This window comes from Schistocerca cancellata, chromosome 4 (assembly GCF_023864275.1).
Source record: "Schistocerca cancellata isolate TAMUIC-IGC-003103 chromosome 4, iqSchCanc2.1, whole genome shotgun sequence".
NCBI lineage: Eukaryota > Metazoa > Arthropoda > Insecta > Orthoptera > Acrididae > Schistocerca > Schistocerca cancellata.
The window spans coordinates 186,264,754-186,285,702 of record NC_064629.1 but is presented as its reverse complement, the minus strand read 5'-3'; the positions used below and the strand labels follow the sequence as shown (position 1 = coordinate 186,285,702).

The following is a 20,949-nucleotide window of genomic DNA, read 5'->3' as shown; positions in this document are numbered from 1 at the left end:
ACACTGATGCGCGCTACTAGCCCGAAAACAAATGTACGTTAAATGTGTTCCATCTTGGGAACCATTCGGAATAGGGAATATTCCTCCCGGGACACACTATACAGGATGGTCTATTGATCGTGACCGAGCCAATATCTCACGAAATAAGCATCAAACGAAAAACTACAAAGAACGAAACTCGTCTAGCTTGAAGGGGAAACCAGGTGGCGCTATGGTTAGCCCGCTAGATGGTGCTGCCATAGGTCAAACGGATATCAACTGCGTTTTTTTAAATAGGAACCCCCTTTTTTTATTACATATTCGTGTAGTACGTGAAGAAATATGAATGTTTCAGTTGGAACACTTTTTTCGATTTGTGATAGATGGCACTGTAATAGTCACAAACATATGACTCAAAATTTTAGACAAACAGTTGGTAACAGGTAGGTTTTTTAAATTAAAATACAGAACGTAGGTACGTTTGAACATTTTATTTCGGTTGTTCCAATGTGATACATGTGCCTTTGTGAACATGCTGTTACAGCGTGATTACCTGTAAATACCACATTAATGCAATAAATGCTCAAAATGATGTCCGTCAACCTCAATGCATTTGGCAATACGTGTAACGACATTCCCCTCAACAGCGAGTAGTTCGCCCTCCGTAATGTTCGCACATGCATTGACAAAGCGCTGACGCATGTTGTCAGGCGTTGTCGGTGGATCACGATAGCAAATATCCTTCAACTTTCCCCACAGAAAGAAATCCGGCGACTTCAGATCCGGTGAACATGTGGGCCATGGTATGGCGCTTCGACGATCAATCCACCTGCCATGAAATATGCTATTCAATACCGCTTCAACCGCACGCGAGCAATGTGCCGGACATCCATCATGTTGGAAGTACATCGCCATTCTGTCATGCAGTGAAACATCTTTTCGTAACATCGGTAGAACATTACATAGGAAATCAGCATACATTGCACCCTTTAGATTGCCATCGATAAAATGGGAGCCCATTACCCTTCCTCCCATAATGCCGCACCATACATTAACCCGCCAAGGTCGCTGATGTTCCACTTGTCGCAGCCATCGTGGATTTTCCGTTGCCGCTGTTAGCGAATGACGCTTCGTCGCTAAATAGAACGCGTGCAAAAAATCTTTCATCGTAGCGGAATTTCTCTTGTGCCCAGTGGCAGAACTGTACACGACGTTCAAAGTTATCGCCATGCAATTCCTGGTGCACAGAAATATGGTACGGGTGCAATCGATGTTGATGTAGCATTCTCAACACCGACGTTTTTGGGATTCCCGATTCTCGCGCAATTTGTCTGCTACTGATGTGAGGATTAGCCGCAACAGCAGCTAAAACACCTACTTGGGCATCATCATTTGTTGCAGGTCGTGGTTGACGTTGCACATGTGGCTGGACACTTCCTGTTTCCTTAACGTAACTATCCGGCGAACGAGGCAAAACGAGGATAATGGAATGTAGTCGAATTAAGTCGGGTGATGTTGAGGGTATTAGATTAGGAAATGAGACACTTAAAGTAGTAAAGGAGTTTTGCTATTTGGTGAGCAAAATAACTGATGATGGTCGAAGTAGAGAGGATATAAAATGTAGACTGGCAATGGCAAGGAAAGCGTTTCTGAAGAAGAGAAATTTGTTAACATCGAGTATAGATTTAAGTGTCAGGAAGTCATTTCTGAAAGTATTTGTATGGAGTGTAGCCATGTATGGAAGTGGAACATGGACGATAAATAGTTTGGACAAGAAGAGAATAGAAGCTTTCGAAATGTGGTGCTACAGAAGAATGCTGAAGATTAGATGGGTAGATCGCATAACTAATGAGGTACTGAATAGGATTGGGGAGAAGAGGAGTTTGTGGCACAACTTGACCAGAAGAAGGGATCGTTTGGTAGGACATGTTCTGAGGCATCAAGGGATCACCAATTTAGTATTGGAGGGCAGCGTGGAGGGTAAAAATCGTAGGGGGAGACCAAGAGATGAATACACTAAGCAGATTCAGAAGGATGTAGGTTGCAGTAGGTACTGGGAGATGAAGAAGCTTGCACAGGATAGAGTAGCATGGAGAGCTGCATCAAACCAGTCTCAGGACTGAAGACCACAACAACAACATCCGGCGAACGGTCCGGACACTTGGATGATGTCGTCCAGGATACCGAGCAGCATACACAGCACATGCCCGTCTGGCATTTTGATCGCAACAGCCATACATCAACAGGATATCGACCTTTCCCGCAATCGGTAAACGGTCCATTTTAACACGGGTAATCACGAAGCAAATACTGCCCGCACTGGCGGAATGTTACGTGATACCACACACTTATACGTTTATGACTATTACAGCGCCATCTACCACAAAGCGAAAAAAGTGGTCCAACTAAAACATTCATGTTTCTTTACGTACTACACGAATAGGTAATAAAAATGTGGGTTCCTTTAAAAAAAAAAACGCAGTTACATCCGTTTGATCTATGGCAGCGCCATCTAGCGGGCCAACCATAGCGCCATATGGTTTCCCCCTTCAAGCTAGACGAGTTTAGTTCTTTGTAGTTTTCTCGTTTGACGCTTATTTCGTGAGAAATTTGGCCTGGTCACTATCAATGGACCACCCTGTATACCTAACTAAAAGAGAAGCACCTCAGCAACACTTTTTGAGGAGCCGATCGCTCCACCTGTTTTCGACTTTATAAATCTCTCATACTATTCCTCTTCGACTGAAGCGGCCCGGCCAGTGGGCCAGCAGCCCCGTTGGTGACATGACTTTTATATTCCACATACTGAGAGATCACACTCGCAGTCTGTACCTTTGAGACGGGCCGCTGTAACAAAAGCGGTTGCTTAAACTATGTTAAGAAATCAGAGTTGGCCTCACATTTGTGTGTGGAACTAAACTCGTGTTGTACGTCATGCTAATTTTGCCAATTACGAAAAAATTCATATTGCCCTTGTAACATGACCAATGAAGTGGGTTTCATTGGATGTTCGACACCTATATTGACCATCTGCTATTTCCCAAAACCCAGACTGTTAGTTACTTCTAAGAACATAAAGCTATACTACTCTCATTAAAATTAGTTCTTGATTAACTTTTCGAACGACTACTGAGAGGAAGTGATTTAAAACACCTAAATGATCAATGTGGTGTTCATCGTCTGTCCAGTTAACAACACTGCCAGCGGCCCTTGGCCAATCAGAAACAATGCGGAGATTATAGTAGATTCGCACACACGACGAGTAATGGTGGACATTAACTTCCATCATTTAAAATTTGGAATTAGTGGCAAAAAATAGTCTAACTTCAGAAATTGTTTTAAATAATTTATAATAGCTGCTGGATAGGATGACTGATAATGAATATTAAACAGGTGATGGGCTTTGTTAGCGACAGAACCGACAATACATACCGCTATGATATTAGATTTATTACATCTCAAATTACTCTTCAAACTTAAGTACAGAATGGTTAGTACAAAGTTCTCTGCCTGTGAGAGCTTGCTTTTTGTATAGTTCATCAAAAGTCTGGATTTTTGGCAAAGCTTTACTTTGTGGCTGGATTAACAAGTGTTGCGTTGGCAGTGACTTGCGAAAACTATTATTCGATGGCATTATCATTCGATGTTCTTCATTCATTCATTTTAGTTGTAGTCCCGACCAGTACTCTATTAATTATTGTCTAGATCTTGATATCGTATTTCAGTATCGAGACGTACACGCGACAACGAGCACCATGTAGTTGATCATTCGGTGTAAATTGGCATCCACAATTACTGGCCATAATCAGTACAATATCGTAATTATTCGGTTTTTAAGTCACAGTTCATTTTCTTCAGTAAGTTTATTTAGTTCTCACTCAGCTTGTGATCGTATAGCGTACACATTATTTCAATTGGAAGTTGGCGCTTAACGTCTATAGCATTCGCAGAGATGCATTTAAATACTGTCTTGGTGCCACTGTTCATAAAGTATCTACCGTTAATCGCTATCCACTACCTATACTTATACTGTTCGCATGGTAGTGTCCGTATGTTAACTCACTCCCTCAGGAGCGATACACGCGCTCCCGCCGCTTTTGCTTGTCAGACTCGCAATGCCCACAGTCGATACTTCACATAGACTTTAGACGTCTCGTTCATACCTGCACATACATTTGATTCAATGATTTACGCATCCGTTTGCAATTACAAAAATTTAGCGGCACTACGAATTAGAGATTCAAAATAAAATAGAGAAATGGGAAAGGAAGAACATTTACAAAAGCGAAACATAGCTGTAATTACAACCTGTGGATAGAATCCTGATCAAGATGGTGAAACACTCCTTACCGATTCGACGGCTCGACTTATTACGTAATTACGCTGTCTATGTACATAGCATTAGACCATGCAAATCATCATACTCCACTCCCGGATGACCCCCAGGGGGCTCACGGTTCTTTTGTGAGTGAGTGCGTGGCGAGCACGGGGCCCCGAGCTATTGCAGCCTTCCTTCTTTCCAGGGCTGCATTTCCCTCCCCTTCCTCTCCTTTCCTCTCCTTGCTCCTTCCCCCTCGCCCTCTCCTCTCCCTCTCTTGGTGTCCTTGCTTATGTTGGCCCCGCTATTCTCCTGATTATGTTGGTTTTGCAATTTAGTTTTGTTGCGTAATCACCTCCTCCTTTTGGCACTCCCTGGTCCCCCTCTGGGGTTTGACATCCATTACTAAATTTCTCTTCCGTAGTATGAACCATTTGGAGAAGAGCACCTTACCTCGTGTCTCCGACGTGTGCCCTCCTAGTTCATTCCACCTTTTCTTTCACATCGTTGTCTGATGCTAGGGTGCATAGCCAGCACGTTAGCCAGCCCGTGTGGTGGCATCGCTATGTACCCTTTTGGTTGAGCCCCCTGAACACACAGGGATCACACTTCTGATACCTGAGCTGTGACCACCTCATGCAAGCCTTAGAGTGGTTGCTCGTTATCCTGAAGCATTGGAACTCCCGGCAGTGGCCGCCATGACAGACGGCCCCTTGCTGTGGCTGGGTCTCGCCCGAGAGGAGAGCCCCTGATCGGAGTGGGTGATATCAGGGTGGACGCTATGCATATGAAACGCATATGGGTCCAGAACTCTGGCCATTCTTCTGCGGCCGTCTCTCTGCGTGGAACTGATTCTTCTAGTGCTGCTTCTCCTTCCCCTTCAGCCTTCCCTTCCATGGCTTCCCCCTGGGAGGAGTCAGGCCCGTCGCTAGGGGCGGAACCTTTCCCCCCACTACCTGGTTTGCACCAGGACTGATGGGGATACTTTCACCAATACCAAATCTTTATTCTTTGTGGAACACATTGAAGACAAGTTTGGTGAAGTGGACTCCCTGAGTAAGATGCGGTCAGGTTCGTTGTTAATCAAAACTGCTTCATCTGCCCAGTCTGTGGCCCTTCGTGCCTGTAACCATCTTGGCACAATCCCTGTGTCAATTACCCCCACCAGTCTCTAAATATGGTTCAAGGTGTGATTTTTCATAAGGATCTCATCCTTCAAACTGATGAGGAACTTCGGGACAATCTCGGATGGTCTGGTGGTCACAGTGTTTGGCGTGTTCAGAAGGGTCCGAAGTACAATTGCATTGATACTGATGCCTTTATCCTGGCCTTTGAAGGGGGATACCCTCCCTGAAAAAGTAAAGATTATGGTTTATCGATGTGATGTGAAGCCATACATCCTACCTCCTATGAGGTGTTTTAAGTCTTCCCACTGTTCACAGGCCCCTCTCTGTGGTGACTGTGGACGTCCACTCCATGAGGGAAGTTCCTGTGTTCCCCCCCCCCCCCCCCCCCCTGTGTGTGTTAATTGTCATGCCAATCATTCCCCACGTTCACCAGATTGCCCAGTATATAAGAAGGAAAAGAAGATACAGGAGTGTAAGTCCCTTGATCGTTTAACCTACACTGAGGCTCGTAAGAAGTATGTACGTCTTCACCCTGTGTCCATGACGTCTAGTTATGCTTTAGTTACATCTTCACCCCTCCCTTACCCCACTCCCAGACCCCTCTCCTCCCCCCTCCTCTGTGGCTCCCACACCTTCTCCTCCGGGCGCTGCTCCCCCTCCCAAGCCAGAGAAGTGTCTCACTTTTTCGGCGTCTGCAAGTCAAGGGCGCCCCTCCCGGGATGCCCCTTCCCAGCACCTTCCAGGCCAATGGGCTGCTGCCATAAGACAACCGCGAGAACCGTGGTCTGTCGGCCCCAAATTCACGTGATCTCTTTCTGTTCCCGATCTTGCTGCAGCTGGCTCCTTTGTCGCCCAGCCCTCCTCGATCTCAAACAGAAAAGAAGAATAAACGTAAGTCTCGGGACAATGAGCCTCTGGTGTCACCAGAGGTCCCATACCCGGCTTCACAACCAGATTCTGACCTGTTGTTTGCCCCCTCCTCGTTGGTGATGTGTGGTGACCCGGCGGTATGACTGGCTTTAGCCTGTTCAACCCCCATTTGAATCATCGTTCTGTGGTTATCCAATGGAATTGTAATGGATACTACCATCACCTTCCGGAATTGAAATCCCTTATTTCGTCTTATTCTGCAGCTTGTGTGGTTCTACAGGAATCTCATTTTACTGATCATCACTCACCGACCCTCTGTGGGTTCAGTGTTTTCTGTCGAAATCGGGTCGGACCCCTGCGGGCATCTGGTGGCGTTTGTACGTTGGTCCGTACAGACGTTGGTAGCATGTGGATTCCTCTTCAAACTACATTGGAAGCGGTTGCTGTTAGGGTCCACCTGGACTCTGAGGTCACGGTTTGCAATCTTTATCTCCCTCCTGACAGGACTCTTACACCTGCTGCCTTAACTGCCCTTCTTCAGCAACTTCCTCCTCCCTTCGTTTTTGCGGGGATTTTAATGCTCATCCTTCCTTGTGGGGCAGCGCATTTCCATCGAGACGAGGTCTTCCCATAGACCAGTTTATTACAGACCACGACTTGTGCCTTCTTAATGATGGCTCCCCTACTCATTTCAGTGCCGGTCATGGTACCTTTTCTGGCATTGATCTTTCACTTTCTTCTCCCTCCCTCCTCCCTTCATTACGCTGGTCACCACACGATGACCTTTGTGATAGTGCCCATTTCCCGTTGATTCTCTCGCTCCCTTCCCGCTCCCCGATGGACAGGTTACTTCGTTGGTCTATCCAACGCGCCGATTGGCATCTGTACACTGCACAGGTCGTTTTTTCTCCCTCTTTGTCGGGTTGTATTGATGACGTCCTACGTGATATGTCTGACGCGATTGTTCGCTCTGCTAGCCTTGCTGTACTGTGCTCATCTGGACCATATAGTCGCCGGCAAGTCCCATGGTGGAGTACGGCCATTGCCATTGCCATTGCCATCGCCATCTGTGATCGCCGTCGAGCTTTGCAACACCTTAAGAGGCACCCATCCGTTGCCAACCTTATTACCTTTAAACGCCTTCGCACTAAAGCCCGTTATTTAATCAAACAGAGCTAACGGATATGTTGGGAGCGCTTTGTTTCCTCCCTCGGTTCTACTGCCCCTATGTCATGGGTTTGGGCTACACTTCGCTCTCTCCAAGGTTGCCATCAGCAGTCTACCCTCCCAGGCCTTCACCTCACGGATGGCCTTTGCACGGACCCATTGATTCTCGGGGAACATCTTGCGACCCATTTTGCAATAGCATCAGCATCAGCCTCCTATTCGGTTGCTTTCCTTCACCAGAAATAGCGGGCCGAAGTTTCCACATTATGTTTTACACCTTGTCAGTCAGAATCTTACAACAAACCTTTTACTGAATGGGAACTTCTTTCCACACTTTCTTCTTCTCATTATGCGGCCCCTGGCCCAGACTCCATTCATAACCAACTGCTTCAACATCTCAGTGCTCCACAATGGCAACATCATCTCTGTGTGTTTAACCGTATTTGGCTGCAGGGTGACTTCCGTTCTCAGTGGAGGGATAGCATCGTGGTTCCTTGACTTAAGCCTGGTAATAACCCCTATTTGTTGAAAGCTATCGGCCAATTAGTCTGACAAATGTTGTTTGCAAGTTACTTGAACGGATGCTAGCCTGTCTGCTCAATTGGGTCCTCGAATCTCGGGATCTGTTGTCCCCTTACCAGTGTGGCTTCCGTGAGGGACGGTCTACGATCATTTACTTCGTTTGGAATCCACAGTTCGGCAGGCTTATACCCAGCCCCGATATTTGGTTGCAGTATTTTTTGACCTTTGCAAGGCCTATGACACGGCTTGGCGCCATCACATCTTACTTACACTTCATCAGTGGGTCTTCGGGGCCCACTCCCGATTTTTATCCGCCATTTCCTGTTCCATCGGTCATTCAGGGCTTGGGGTGGTACTGTTTTTAGTTATCCACGGACCCAGGAGACGGGCATCCCACAAGGTTCTGTATTGAGTGTACTTCTTTTCCTCATTGCTATCGATGGACGTGTGGCCTCTGTCGGTACTTTGGTCGCCCCTGCCCTGTATGTGGATGATCTATACATTTGGGTTAGTTCCTCTTCGAAGGCCTCTGCAGAGCGGCAGCTCCAGGGAACTATACGGCATGCCCCTGCATGGACCCTCTCACATCGATTTCAGTTCTCTCCTTTAAAATCGTGGGTTGTCCACTTCTGTCGCCGTACTACAATCCAGAGCTCTATCTTGATGCACAACGATTGCCTGTGGTCCCACAGCATCGTTTCCTGGGTCTTCTTTTCGACAACAAGCTCACTTAGCTGCCCCATATAGACTTCTGAAGGTAGGATGTTTCCGTAAACTTAATGTTCTCCGCTTCCTTGCCCACACCTCTTGGGGTGCGGAGCGTGCCCTCCTCCTCCACCTTTATCGTGCTTTAGTGCTGTCTCGCTTGGACTATGGTTGTCATGTTTACGGTTGGCTGCTCCTTCCACACTACACGTGCTGGATCCAGTCCACCTTCGTGGTATCCATTTGGCAACCGTTGCCTTCCCTACTGGCCCTGTTGATAATCTCCTGGTTGAAGCTGTGATCGCCCCCCCCCCCCTTTCTGTTCAGTGGCCCCAGCTTCTGGTGTCTTATGCCATCGCTGTCCGTTCCTCTCCCACTCATCATTCCTATTCTATCCTGTTCCAAGACCATGGACGTCACCCACCTGATTCCCGGCCTCGGGCAGGTTTACTGGTTGGGCTCTGCCTTGCGTCTCTTCGCTGTGATTTTCAGCTTCCTTCTTTGTCCTGTCTTCCACACTCCCTCTAGCCTCCTCCACCTCAGTCCACCCTCCCCCCTCCGGTTAGTTCCTTGGCCCCGAATTCCTATGGATCTCCACCGAGGTCCGAAAAATTCCATTTTATGGGAGCTTTGGGATGCTGTTCTTTTTTACACCGATGGCTGTAAATCTGCTGATCATGTGGGATATGCCTTCACATCTTCTGTTGGAACGGAAAATCTGCTGCCACCTACATGTGGGGTGTTTACTTCGGAATTGATGGCAATTTCTCAGGCCCTTACATTTATTAAACAGTCCCAACACAACCACGTTTTGTTATGTACGGACTCAATGAGTGCCCTTATGGCTATTGACTGGTGTTTTTCGCGCCATCCCTTGGTCTCTGCCATCCATGACCATCTCGCTGATATTCACTGTGCTGCTTGTTCCGTTGACTTTCTTTGGGTCCCTGGCCATGTGGGTATCCCAGGTAATGAGCTCGCTGATCGTTTGGCTGGGGGAGCAGTCACTTACCCCCCATTTTCTGTAACCCTTCCTGCAGCGGATTTACAGCTTCACATCAAATCCCACTTCACACAATAAGGGGCAACTCTTGGAAGGCTACCTCTCTGTCTAATAAACTTCGTGCAATTAAGGTGACACCAGGCCTGTGGCGTTCTTCCTTTCGCCTCTCCCGAAAGGACTCGACCACGCTGTGTTGGCTCTGCATTGGCCATACCAGGCTGACCCATGGTTTTCTTTTGCGTGATGAGCCACCCCAACTTTGTGGTTGTGGAGCCTTCCAGTCAGTAGCCCACATTTTGGTTGAGTGCCCCCTTCTTTTGGCTCTGTGTGCTAAGTACAAACTCCCCTGCACTTTACCTTTGATGTTGGCTGACAATTCCTGGATGGTCGAACTGGTTCTCTGGCAGAGATCCTCTTTTCTTCCCCTTTTACTCTGTTTTTATCACTTTTTAGGATTGATTAGTCTCCTTTTCCCATACGCACTTCTACATTCTAGCAGTTGCACACTTTTAAGTTGCAGGTGGTCTTGCCTCTACTGCTTCAGAGGTGGGATATTTCCTGCCTCTAGCATGGTGTTGGATTCGCTCTCTTGCTGACTTGCTGTTTTTAACATTGATGACATGACTGCACTTTTACTTTTTTTAGCATTTTCCCTTTTATCGTTCTGACTTTTCTGAGATGTCACACTATCATAATGGACCACATTTGAAACAAGGGACTGATGACCTCGCTGTTTGGTCCCTTCAACCCCAATCAACCAACCAACCATCCTCCCAGATAAATGGACATGACCTCCACAAAAATGCGGCAAGTCAGGTGTTTGGTATCAACCTGTTTCTAATACATGATGATTTCAGCTGTGACGGATGTGGAGTGAGGCATAGATGTAACAGTGGAGATGAGTCCAGCAGAGGGTGAACCCCAAACAGCAAGACCTCAAACCCCAAATAAACAGAAAGTTGAAAAAACTCAGATTTCATGCGGTTACACCAAAAGACGTAAAACTAAATGTGCAAATTTTTCAAGTGATCTGCTGCAGAAAAAAAAATGTTCAAATGGCTCTGAGCAGTATGGGACTTAACATCTGAGGTCATCAGTCCCCTAGAAGTTAGAACTACTTAAACCTAACTAACCTATGGACATCACACACATCCATGCCCAAGGAAGGATTCAAACCTGTGACCATAGTGGTCGCACTGTTCCAGACTGAAGCGCCTAGAACCACTCAGCCAAACCGGGCAGCGCTGCAGAGCAGCTCATGATAACATCATCCAGATAATTAATGCAACCTGGGACAGGCATAGTGAATTGCTCTAAAAATTCTTGGAAACTACCAGGAATGCTTGCCACACCAATAGGAGTGTGCAAATATTGATATAAACCAAAAGAAGTATTCAAAACCAGAACTCACCAAGACACTTTGTCCACAGTAACCAGCAGATATGCTTTAGACAAATCAATTTTAGAAAAGTACTGGTCACCCAACATTTTTGACAATGGTTCCTCCTGGCATGGAAGGGTATGTGTGTCCACAATCGACTGTGCATTGACAGTAGTACTGAAGTTGCCACAGAGGCGAAGTTTCCCTGACAGCTTCTGAACTACAGTCAGCAGAGATGATCAATCACTATCCATAACACATTGCACCAACCCTAGAGATTGAATTCTGTCCAATTCTGCTTTTGCTTGATCTTTCAGGCCAACAGGAATAGGACGCACATGACAAAAACGAGGCAGATACATGAATTTCAACAAAATATGAGCAGAAAAACTCCCAGCACATGCTACACTTTCCAAGAACAAGCCTAAAAACTCCTCACACAGTGTTTCCAATAGAGAACACTGTACCTGATTGGATATAAGGTGAACTGTGCCAGTGATAGAAAATTTAAATGCTTGAAATTTGTCCATCCTGAACAAGTTCTCAACACCAGCATCATCAACCACCAAAAATTTAATGGAACGGACAACTGAGTTACAAGAGGCAGAGGCCATAAATTTTACCAACAGCACAATGGTCTGTTTTTTTATAACTGACCAGCTTCCATGTGACCTGTGTCAACAGCAGTGAGTCTAAACTTGCAGAGGTTTGAGAATTCAATGTCACTACAGCACCTGTGTCGATCTGTAGCTGGAGCATTTGTGAAAGACACTTAACTTGATAAACAACTTTGAAGAAGTTGCAAGCATTAGTCACACTGTTTAGTCCATGTCCATATCCTGAGCAGCCTTCAGCGAATGACACACGGAGGTGATGTGGAGTTCCTTCTGGCACACTTCCTTGTTCAGAGCTGCACAGATAATTGCGTTGTGCACCATAGAGTCAATAACAAATTGACCCTTACAGCTGAAGACATGAAGTCAGCTGTCCAGGCTCTATGTGACTGGTTTGGTTTCTTGCACCACTATGACATACGTTAGTGGTAGTTAAACAAAAAACTGCTCATGTAATCAAAAGTAAGAGCTGCCAGTTCTTGTAAAGGGGCAAACTGACACAGTAATTAGGTGGAATCCATGAGAGGAATGAGGTTTTGCATAAATTTGTGTCTGTCACACCGAAAGCCAAAAAATGCTGTATAATTCTCTTTCATAAGCTTCCCAAATCTCAGCTGAATCATCATATGGAGGAAAAATGGATGGATGGACTGGTGGAACGGTACTCTGTCTATTCATGGAATCTGATAAAGTGGTCACTTCTGAAGTAAGCTTTTCAATCAGGACTGGTAGCATGGTGTCCATAATGACTAACTTAATGAAACTGCACTTAAAGATTGTACATGCAGAAACTATCCCATTCTTGTCACCAATCATTTAGTAGTGGTGGTGGTGGTGGTGGTGGTGGTGGTGGTAGTAGTAGTAGTAGTAGTAGTAGTAGTAGTAGTAGTAGTAGCTGCTTTATTCATCTGTAGATCTCTTTTTACAAGGATATAGGACATGTCAAAGTATTTACAAATTTATGATATGGTTATAATAGAAGGAAACATTCCACAAAGGAAAAATATATCTAAAAACAAAGTGCTGGCAGGTCGACAGACACACATACACACAAAATTCAAGCTTTCGCAACAAACTGTTGCCTCCCTCTCCTTCCCTCTTTCCTGATGAGGCAACAGTTTGTTGCGAAAGCTTGAATTTTGTGTGTATGTTTGTGTTCGTTTGTGTGTCTGTCGACCTGCCAGCACTGTTTTTGGATATATTTACAAATTTAGATCAATTTAAAATAAGCTAATTCGTATACACATATATTTACAGACTTCTAGTTAGACAATCATTAGATTTACTCCTGGTATACAATACTTTTTTAACAAATAATTTACTAAATAATGTAATGTCACATTGTTCACTCGTATCTCACTATCAGTCACAGCACATGGGCCATTTTCTGTACCGCAACTTTCCATTTGCTATCCTGAAAAACTGAGTCAGCATCCCTCCATAATGAGTGAGATGTTGAGCTCAGAAAGGGGAAGAGGTGTTAGTATTGTGCTATGCATATCTTGAGGTAAAAAACAAATTGAAGGTGTTATGTGGAATGATGGATATTTTATAATAATAATAATAATAATAATTATTATTATTATTATTATTATTATTATTATTATTTATATGTATAACATTCTTTTATCAAGCCCCTAATCTGTATCAGCTAAGTAATCCTTCAGTGTATAAAATGTATTGCATAACAGGTACTTTTTAGCTGCCTTTTTGAAGAAGTGTATTTTTGCAATTTCTTTAATCTCTTTTGGTAATTTAACCTTGGTAGAAAGTGCTGTTTTGAGTTTTATGTTTATTTTTTTCTTGGTAAATGTAAGTTGAGTGTCTCTCTTGTTGCAGTGTCATGGACAGAGCTATCTGTGCAGTAATTCCTAATGTTATTGTTGATGTGTACAACTGACTGGTAAATGAATTCACAAGGAGCAGTTAAAATCCCCAGTGTTTTGAACAGATCTTTACAATGTGCTTGAATACTATTTTTGGTTATTATTCTTATGGCTCTTTTCTGGAGTTCGAAAATTGTGTTCATATTTTGTGCATTTGTTCCCCAAAAAAGAATGTCATAGCTAAGAATTGAGTGTACATGTGAATAATATGTAACTAAAAGACACTACATGTTACACACTGATGATAGGATTCTAAGGGCATAAAATGCTGATGACATTATGTTTGCAAGTACCTTTGTGTTTTCACGCCACTTCAACTGAGAATCGATAGTCATTCCTAGAAATTTTGCATTTGTTACACAGTCTATAGAGGTAAAATCTACATTTAATTTAACATGGTCATTTTTACTCTTCAAACTGAAATTCATGGCATTAGTTTTCTTCATGTTAAATGTCACTTTATTGCTTATTGACCAATCATAAACTTCCTTGGGAGTTTTATTTGCTTTCTCAGCAAGGAGTTGTCTTGTTTTCTCAGTGACTATAATATTGCTGTCGTCAGGGAAGAGGATTTCTTCACCATGAGTAACACTACTGGAAAAGTCATTGATGTATATCAGGAACAATATTGGTCCTAATATGCTACATTGCAGAACCCCTATATTAATGTATTTTGGTTCTGATAAGTGTTTTACTAAATGTTTAGATCTATTTGAGGTATGTGTTATCTCTACTCTTTTTACTGTATCTGTTAGGTATGATCAAAGCCAGTCATTAGCTACTCCTCTTATTCCTAATGCTTCTAATTTATTTAATAGAATCTTGTGGTTGACTGTATCAGACACCTTAGAAAGATCCAAAAATATGCCTGTGACACACTCATCTTTATCAAGGGCATCAAGTACAACTTTTGTAAATTCTAATGTGGCTGACTCCATATGTTTGCCACTTTATAAACCAAACTGTGATTCACTTAAAAGATTGTTTTTATTCAGGTAATTCATTAATCTGTCTTTCATAATTACTTCTATTATTTTTGAGAATGCTGGCAGCAGGGAAATGGGCCCATAATTTGCTATGTCTTCTGCATTACCTTTCTTCAGCAAAGGTACAACTCTTGCCTGTTTTAACTGCTCTGGAAATGCCCCTGATGTGAAGGATTCATTTGTTATATTTGTTAAGGGGCCTTGTATAATCCCTATGCATTGTTTCAGTACACACATTGGTACTTCATCTAAGCCTACTGATGAAGCAACCTTGGGTTGCAAAAGCTTGAAATTTGTGTGAGTGTTTGTGTGTTTTTTATTGCCTCTATCTACCAGCACTTTCTCGTTTGGTAAGTCACATCATCTTTGTTTTTTTGTATATATATTTCCCACGTGAAATGTTTCCCTCTATTATATATCAGTCACATGCACTGGTAGCAGGATACAGCATTGTCACAGAGCTTCTCTCAGTGAAATCTTGTATCAACAACTAGCTGCTCTTTGTTGTGATTCTTTACCTGGTTTTGCAATATGTGATGACTGTTTCTGTATTATAGCTTGAATTTCATTTATTTGTAACTCAGTATAAAATGGCATCTGAAGGTAGGATTTCGTTTCACATTCATGATATTGTGCATGTTCCTGAATGTGAGGTCATATTGCTGGTCAGTAATGTACATGATACCAATTTATTATTGAAGATTGCCTGTTTTCAATTTGTTTCCAGGTTAGAGAGAACAATGCTTTAAGGATGGCACAGATAGAATTACTCGAAATGAAACGAAAGTTTGATGCCTTGAGAGTTGTGGAGACAGAGAAAAAAATGATGATTGCCGTGTTGCAGAGAAAGGATGAAGACTTAAAATCTCTGAAAAGCTTGCTTGAAAATGAAAGGAAAGAAAAAATGAATATAATTAATGAAAAGGAACATTTTGAAAAAGAAAAAGCAGAAGAAGTAGAAAGAATTAATAAAGAAAATCTTAGATTAAAAGCTGAGCTTGACAAATTAAATGAGAGAATGAAATCTAATCAGTTTGGAGCAGCAGGTAAACCAGTAGCACATTAAACATATGTCAGTCATTCATAAATGCCAAAGTGTCACCAACTTCATTTTACTTTGTTTCTACTTTGTTTTATTTATTTAAATTTGAAAGTTATTTGATCAGTTAAATTTTGTAGATCTGTAATATTGACACACAGCTTGCAGATGAGATTACTTACTCGGGATCATCAGCACTTAATACCTCTTTTCTATTGTTTATCTCCTTCATTTGTTTCCTTCCTCTCTTTTATTTTTTACACTGTCACTCTGTCCATGCCACTTGCTGGCCCCTTCCCCCACCTCCCCACCCACCACCACCCCAAGGAGGCTCATAACTCTTTCATTAGTACATGCATGGTGAGCACGGCCCCCCAATCTATTGTAGCATCTCCTTGCTTTCTCGTGCTGCAGTCTCCCATCTCCAACTATACTCCTCTTACTTTCTCGTGGAGGCAACCTTTCATGTTGACCTGGCTGTTGCCTAGGTTCTGCTTTATTTCCTTGACATCGTCATTTAATTATATTACACCAATTTTAGTTCCCTTCTAGGTTTTATCTTCATTTTTAATTTTTTTCTGTAATGTGGAATAACTGGAGAACAACGCTGTCAGTAGCATCCACTACATAGTGTTAAAGATAATCTCTGCACAATAACTGCTTAGACTCATACATGTGCTTAAAAGCCAATGTGGTAGCCAGTCTCACATGGTGGTGTCATTACATACCCTTTCAGTGGAGCCCTCTGACAACACATGGATCACACTTCTGATACTAACTTTCCATGCATTCCAAGGAGTAGATTCCCAACTTCATGGGGCATCAGAACTCCAGACAGTAGTCATTGTGCAAGATGGCCTCTGCTGTGGATGAGTTTTGTCCATAGTGAGAGCCCTAGACTGGAGTAGATGGCATCAGGCAGACACTTTGCACATCAGACATAGAAAATTAAATTGTCACAATGGCTGTTCTGATCTGGCTGTCTCATCAGAGAGGTCTAGAAATTTCAATGCAGACAGTTCCAGTTCTGCTGACGAGAAATGTGCTAAAGCCCATAAATAATAGTCAAAGTAGGTATGGTATCCACTGGAATATAAATGGTTTAAACACTGGTGCTTCTAACAACAAAAGCTCCAAAATAGATGAATTGGAAATCATTCTGTCAGAATGTGCAAATGTTAGTTGCTTGTTTAAATGAGCACTGGTTTACAGAGGACACAATTAAAATTCTAAACAATATAGGGAACTTCAGATCAGCAAGTAACTTTTGCAGAAGAAACAAGTCACGTGGAGGCTCATTTATACTTCTACATAGTGATATAAGTTTTATGAGATGAGAAACTATTTTAATTATTTAAATGAAGAATGTGTGTTTGAGAGCTGTTTTGTAGAAATAGTGGACTCACTGACAAATGTTATAATAATCTCAATATACAGAATTCCAGGGGCACCAACAACAGAACTATTCTTATCTAAGTTTCAAATTATGCTAGAAGACCTTTGTAGAGGAAAAAAAGAAAAAAATTGTAATAGCTGCTGATTTTAATATTGATATTATGTGTGATGGTAGCCACACTTTGATTCAATGACTTACTAAAAAAAATACGGTTTCAAATTGAGCTTCCTTGAATCTACCAGAGACAATGGGAAATCAGCAACATGTATTGACAATGTTCTAACTAATTATGTATATGAAGATGTGTATAAAATTTGTCTAGATCAAGGTATTTCGGATCATTGTGCATTATTCATTGAGCTGCCAAAGACAGACAGGAACATTTCACATGTGAGAACCCATACGAGCAGGAACTTAGCAAAGAAAACTTGCTAACGTTTAGTGAGAAGCTAAAAGAGAAAACATGACCTTTTGATCATTGTAACTCAAGTGATGAAAACTTTGAGAAATTCCTAAATAGTTGTCTTGGTGTGTCTAATGAAACATTTCCATCTAGACTATACAGCAATAAAATAAAAAAAATCAAGTGGATTACCCAGGGCATAAATATTTCCAGTGTAAAGAAAAGGCAAATGCACAGAGAAGATTTCACTAAATATGTTAGACTCTATAAAACCATATTTAAAAGAGTTGTCAGGGCAGCAAAACAACTGGCAGATAACAGGCTAATTTTAAACCATAAAAATAAGACAAAGGCAATGTGGTCAGTCATTAAATCTGTGTTAGGTGTTAAAGCCTGTAACCAAGCAATTTCAAAAATTGACATTGAAGGAAATACTATTGTAAATCCAACTCAAATAGTAGAGTACTGTAATGAATTCTTTATAAATGTAGCAAAGTCTGATGTAGATGTAGTAGATTGCCACAACAAAGTAAATCGCTTTGTCCTAGGTGAAAACTCTGAAAACTTTACAAAATTCTTAAGTTTCTGTGGAGGATGTAGAAAATGCTATTCTAACATTGAGAAACAAAAAATCTGCAGGTTGGGATGGAATACCCACCAAAGTTATTAAAGTGGTACACAATAAAACTGCAAACCCACTAGCTCAAATAATGAATCAATGTTTTGAAGAGGGCTGTTTCCCAGAGGAACTGAAATATGCTGAAGTCAAACCACTCTTCAAGAAGGGATCAAGAGAGATCATGGGAAATTATCATCCTATCTCAATTCTCCCAGTCCTACCTAAAATATTTGAAAAACTTTACGTTGCACAAATCCAAAACTTCATTGCAAAATATTCTGTTATTCTAAACAATCAATTTGGTGTTCAGCAGGGGGAAAACACCATAGATGGAGTAAACAGTTTCATTGAGAAAATAAGTACATCATTAGACAAGAGAAATAAGATGGCAGGAATTTTCTGCGACCTCACAAAGGTATTCGATTCTGTAAACCATACATTCCTTGTGAGACCTTAACTTTTCCCGGTGAATCGAATGTTCAAATAACTTTTGGGTTTGCTGTTGGGTGATGTCATCGAACACCACCGATATTTCAACAGGAGCACACCCTGCCATTCTCAAGGCACAAATGCAAGGAAGAAAAAATGTGCAAGCAAATTTAGTACCTCGGTTCACAGAGGAGAAACAAGAAAGACACCACACACAGAACAAGTGTCAGCACAACCAAAGATAGCCAACATCAGAACATTTCTGATGATGGCAGGGTGTGCTCCTGTCGAAATATCGGCGGTGTTAGACTACGTCACCCGGCAGCAAACCCGTATGTTATTTGAACATACATTGCTTATTTACAAACTTGAAAAATATGGCATTAGCGGCAGTGCCCTACAATGGCTTAAATCCTACTCATCCAACAGAAAGCAAAGAGTTAGCATTTCTTCAAATGGCATATATTATTTTTCTGACTGGAGAAAAAAAAAGTATTTCAGGTTGTTCCACAAGGCTCCATATTATGCTCACAAGGGAACCTCCCCATCACACCCCCCTCAGATTTAGTTATAAGTTGGCACAGTGGATAGGCCTTGAAAAACTGAACACAGATCAATCAAGAAAACAGGAAGAAGTTGTGTGGAACTATGAAAAAAATTAGTAAAATATACAAACTGAGTAGTCCATGCGAAGATAAGCAACATCAAGGCGAACGAACGTCTAGGAGTGCCGTGGTCCCGTGGTTAGCGAGAGCAGCTACGGAACAAGAGATCCTAGGTTCAAGTCTTCCCTCGAGTGAAAAATTTGTTTTTTTATTTTGAGTTTATGTGTCAAACTCTTATGTTTTCATCACTTTTTTGGGAGTGATTCACATCCACAAGAAAACCTAAATCGGGCAAGGTAGAAGAATCTTTTTACCCATTCGCCAAGTGTACAAGTTAGGTGGGTCGACAACATATTCCTGTCATGTGACGCACATGCTGTCACCAGTGTCATATAGAATATATCAGACATGTTTTCCTGTGAAATAATCGGTTGAGCTGTGACCTTGTGATCAAATGTTTTCGGTTCCCACTGGAGAGGCACGTCCTTTCGTCTACTAATCGCACGGTTTTGCAGTGCGGTCGCAAAACACAGGCACTAAACTTATTACAGTGAACAGAGACATCAATGAATGAACGGACAGATCATAACTTTGTGAAAATAAAGAAAGTAAAATTTTCAGTCGAGGGAAGACTTGAACCAAGGATCTCTCGTACCGCAGTTACTCACGCTAACCACGGGACCACGGTGCTCCTGAGCTTACATTCTCCTTGATGTTGCCTATCTTGAGCATGGACTACTCAGTTTGTATATTTTACTAATTTTTTTCATAGTTCCACACAACTTCTCCTGTTTTCTCGATTGATCTGTGTTCAGTTTTTCAAGACCTATCCACTGTGCCAACTTATAACTAAATCTGAGGGGGGAGGTTCCCTTGTCAGTCCTATTTCTCTTTTATGTTAATCACTTACCATTAAATATCAGCTCCCCATCAGTTCTGTTTGCAGTTGATACTTCTGTCTTAGTTGAAGATCAGGATTCAGAAAAAAAAAATTCCCAAATCTGTGGTCAGTACCCTCAGTGCCCTAGAAACTGTGGTGCAGTTCAAAACCAAACAGTCAAAATGTGAACAGACTAAGATTGAACACAATAACCAAGGTATAGAAGAAGTTGACTCAGTCAAATTCTTAGGTTTAAATGTAGATAAAAATTTGAGCTGGCAGGCACACGTTGAATACCTGGCAAATAAACTGAGCAGCTTTGCATTTGCAGTGCAAATATTATCAACTGCAACTGACATGGACACACAAAAAGTAGCATATACAAGCTACTTCAAATCCATTATTAGGTACAGTATTGTTTTTTGGGGTAACTCGACAAATAGTGCAGATACTAAAAAGACACCAAGCGAGGTGGCGCAGTGGTTAGACACTGGACTCGCATTCGGGAGGACGACGATTCAATCCCGCGTCCGGCTATCCTGATTTAGGTTTTCCGTGATTTCCCTAAATCACTCTAGGCAAATGCCGGGATGGTTCCTCTGAAAGGGCACGGCCGACTTCCTTCCCCATCCTTCCTTAATCTGATGAGACCGATGACCACGATGTCTGGTCTCCTTCCCCAAACCAACCAACCAACCAACCAACTAAAAAGACAGAAAAAAAATCATACAAAATACGTGCACTGCAAATCACAAACAACCACATTGACCAGTATTTAGAAAACTTAATATTTTAACTCTGCCATCCTTATACATTTATGAGATTATTATATTTCTGTACACCAGACATAAATTATTTGAGAGACCATTTTGTCCATTCATGTGATACTAGAAACAGAGAAAATTTTATGCTCCCCACCCACCACCTCAGACTGTATGCCCAGGGCCCTCAATTCATGGGAATGAAAATTTGTAATAAATTAAAAGGGAACAAGTTAATGCAGATGAATTTAGACTCACT

The 20,949-nt window shown here is 42.3% G+C and overlaps 1 protein-coding gene across 1 annotated transcript in view; it reads left to right on the top strand.

The window, feature by feature from the left end:
• LOC126183986 (kinesin-like protein KIF16B) overlaps nt 1–20,949 on the top strand; it is an 84,711-nt gene that overhangs the window by 43,165 nt on the left and 20,597 nt on the right. Inside the window, exon 3 of the mRNA XM_049926338.1 lies at nt 15,286–15,604. Within this exon, the coding sequence (XP_049782295.1) occupies nt 15,286–15,604 (319 nt within the window). The remainder of the gene's footprint in view (nt 1–15,285; nt 15,605–20,949) is intronic.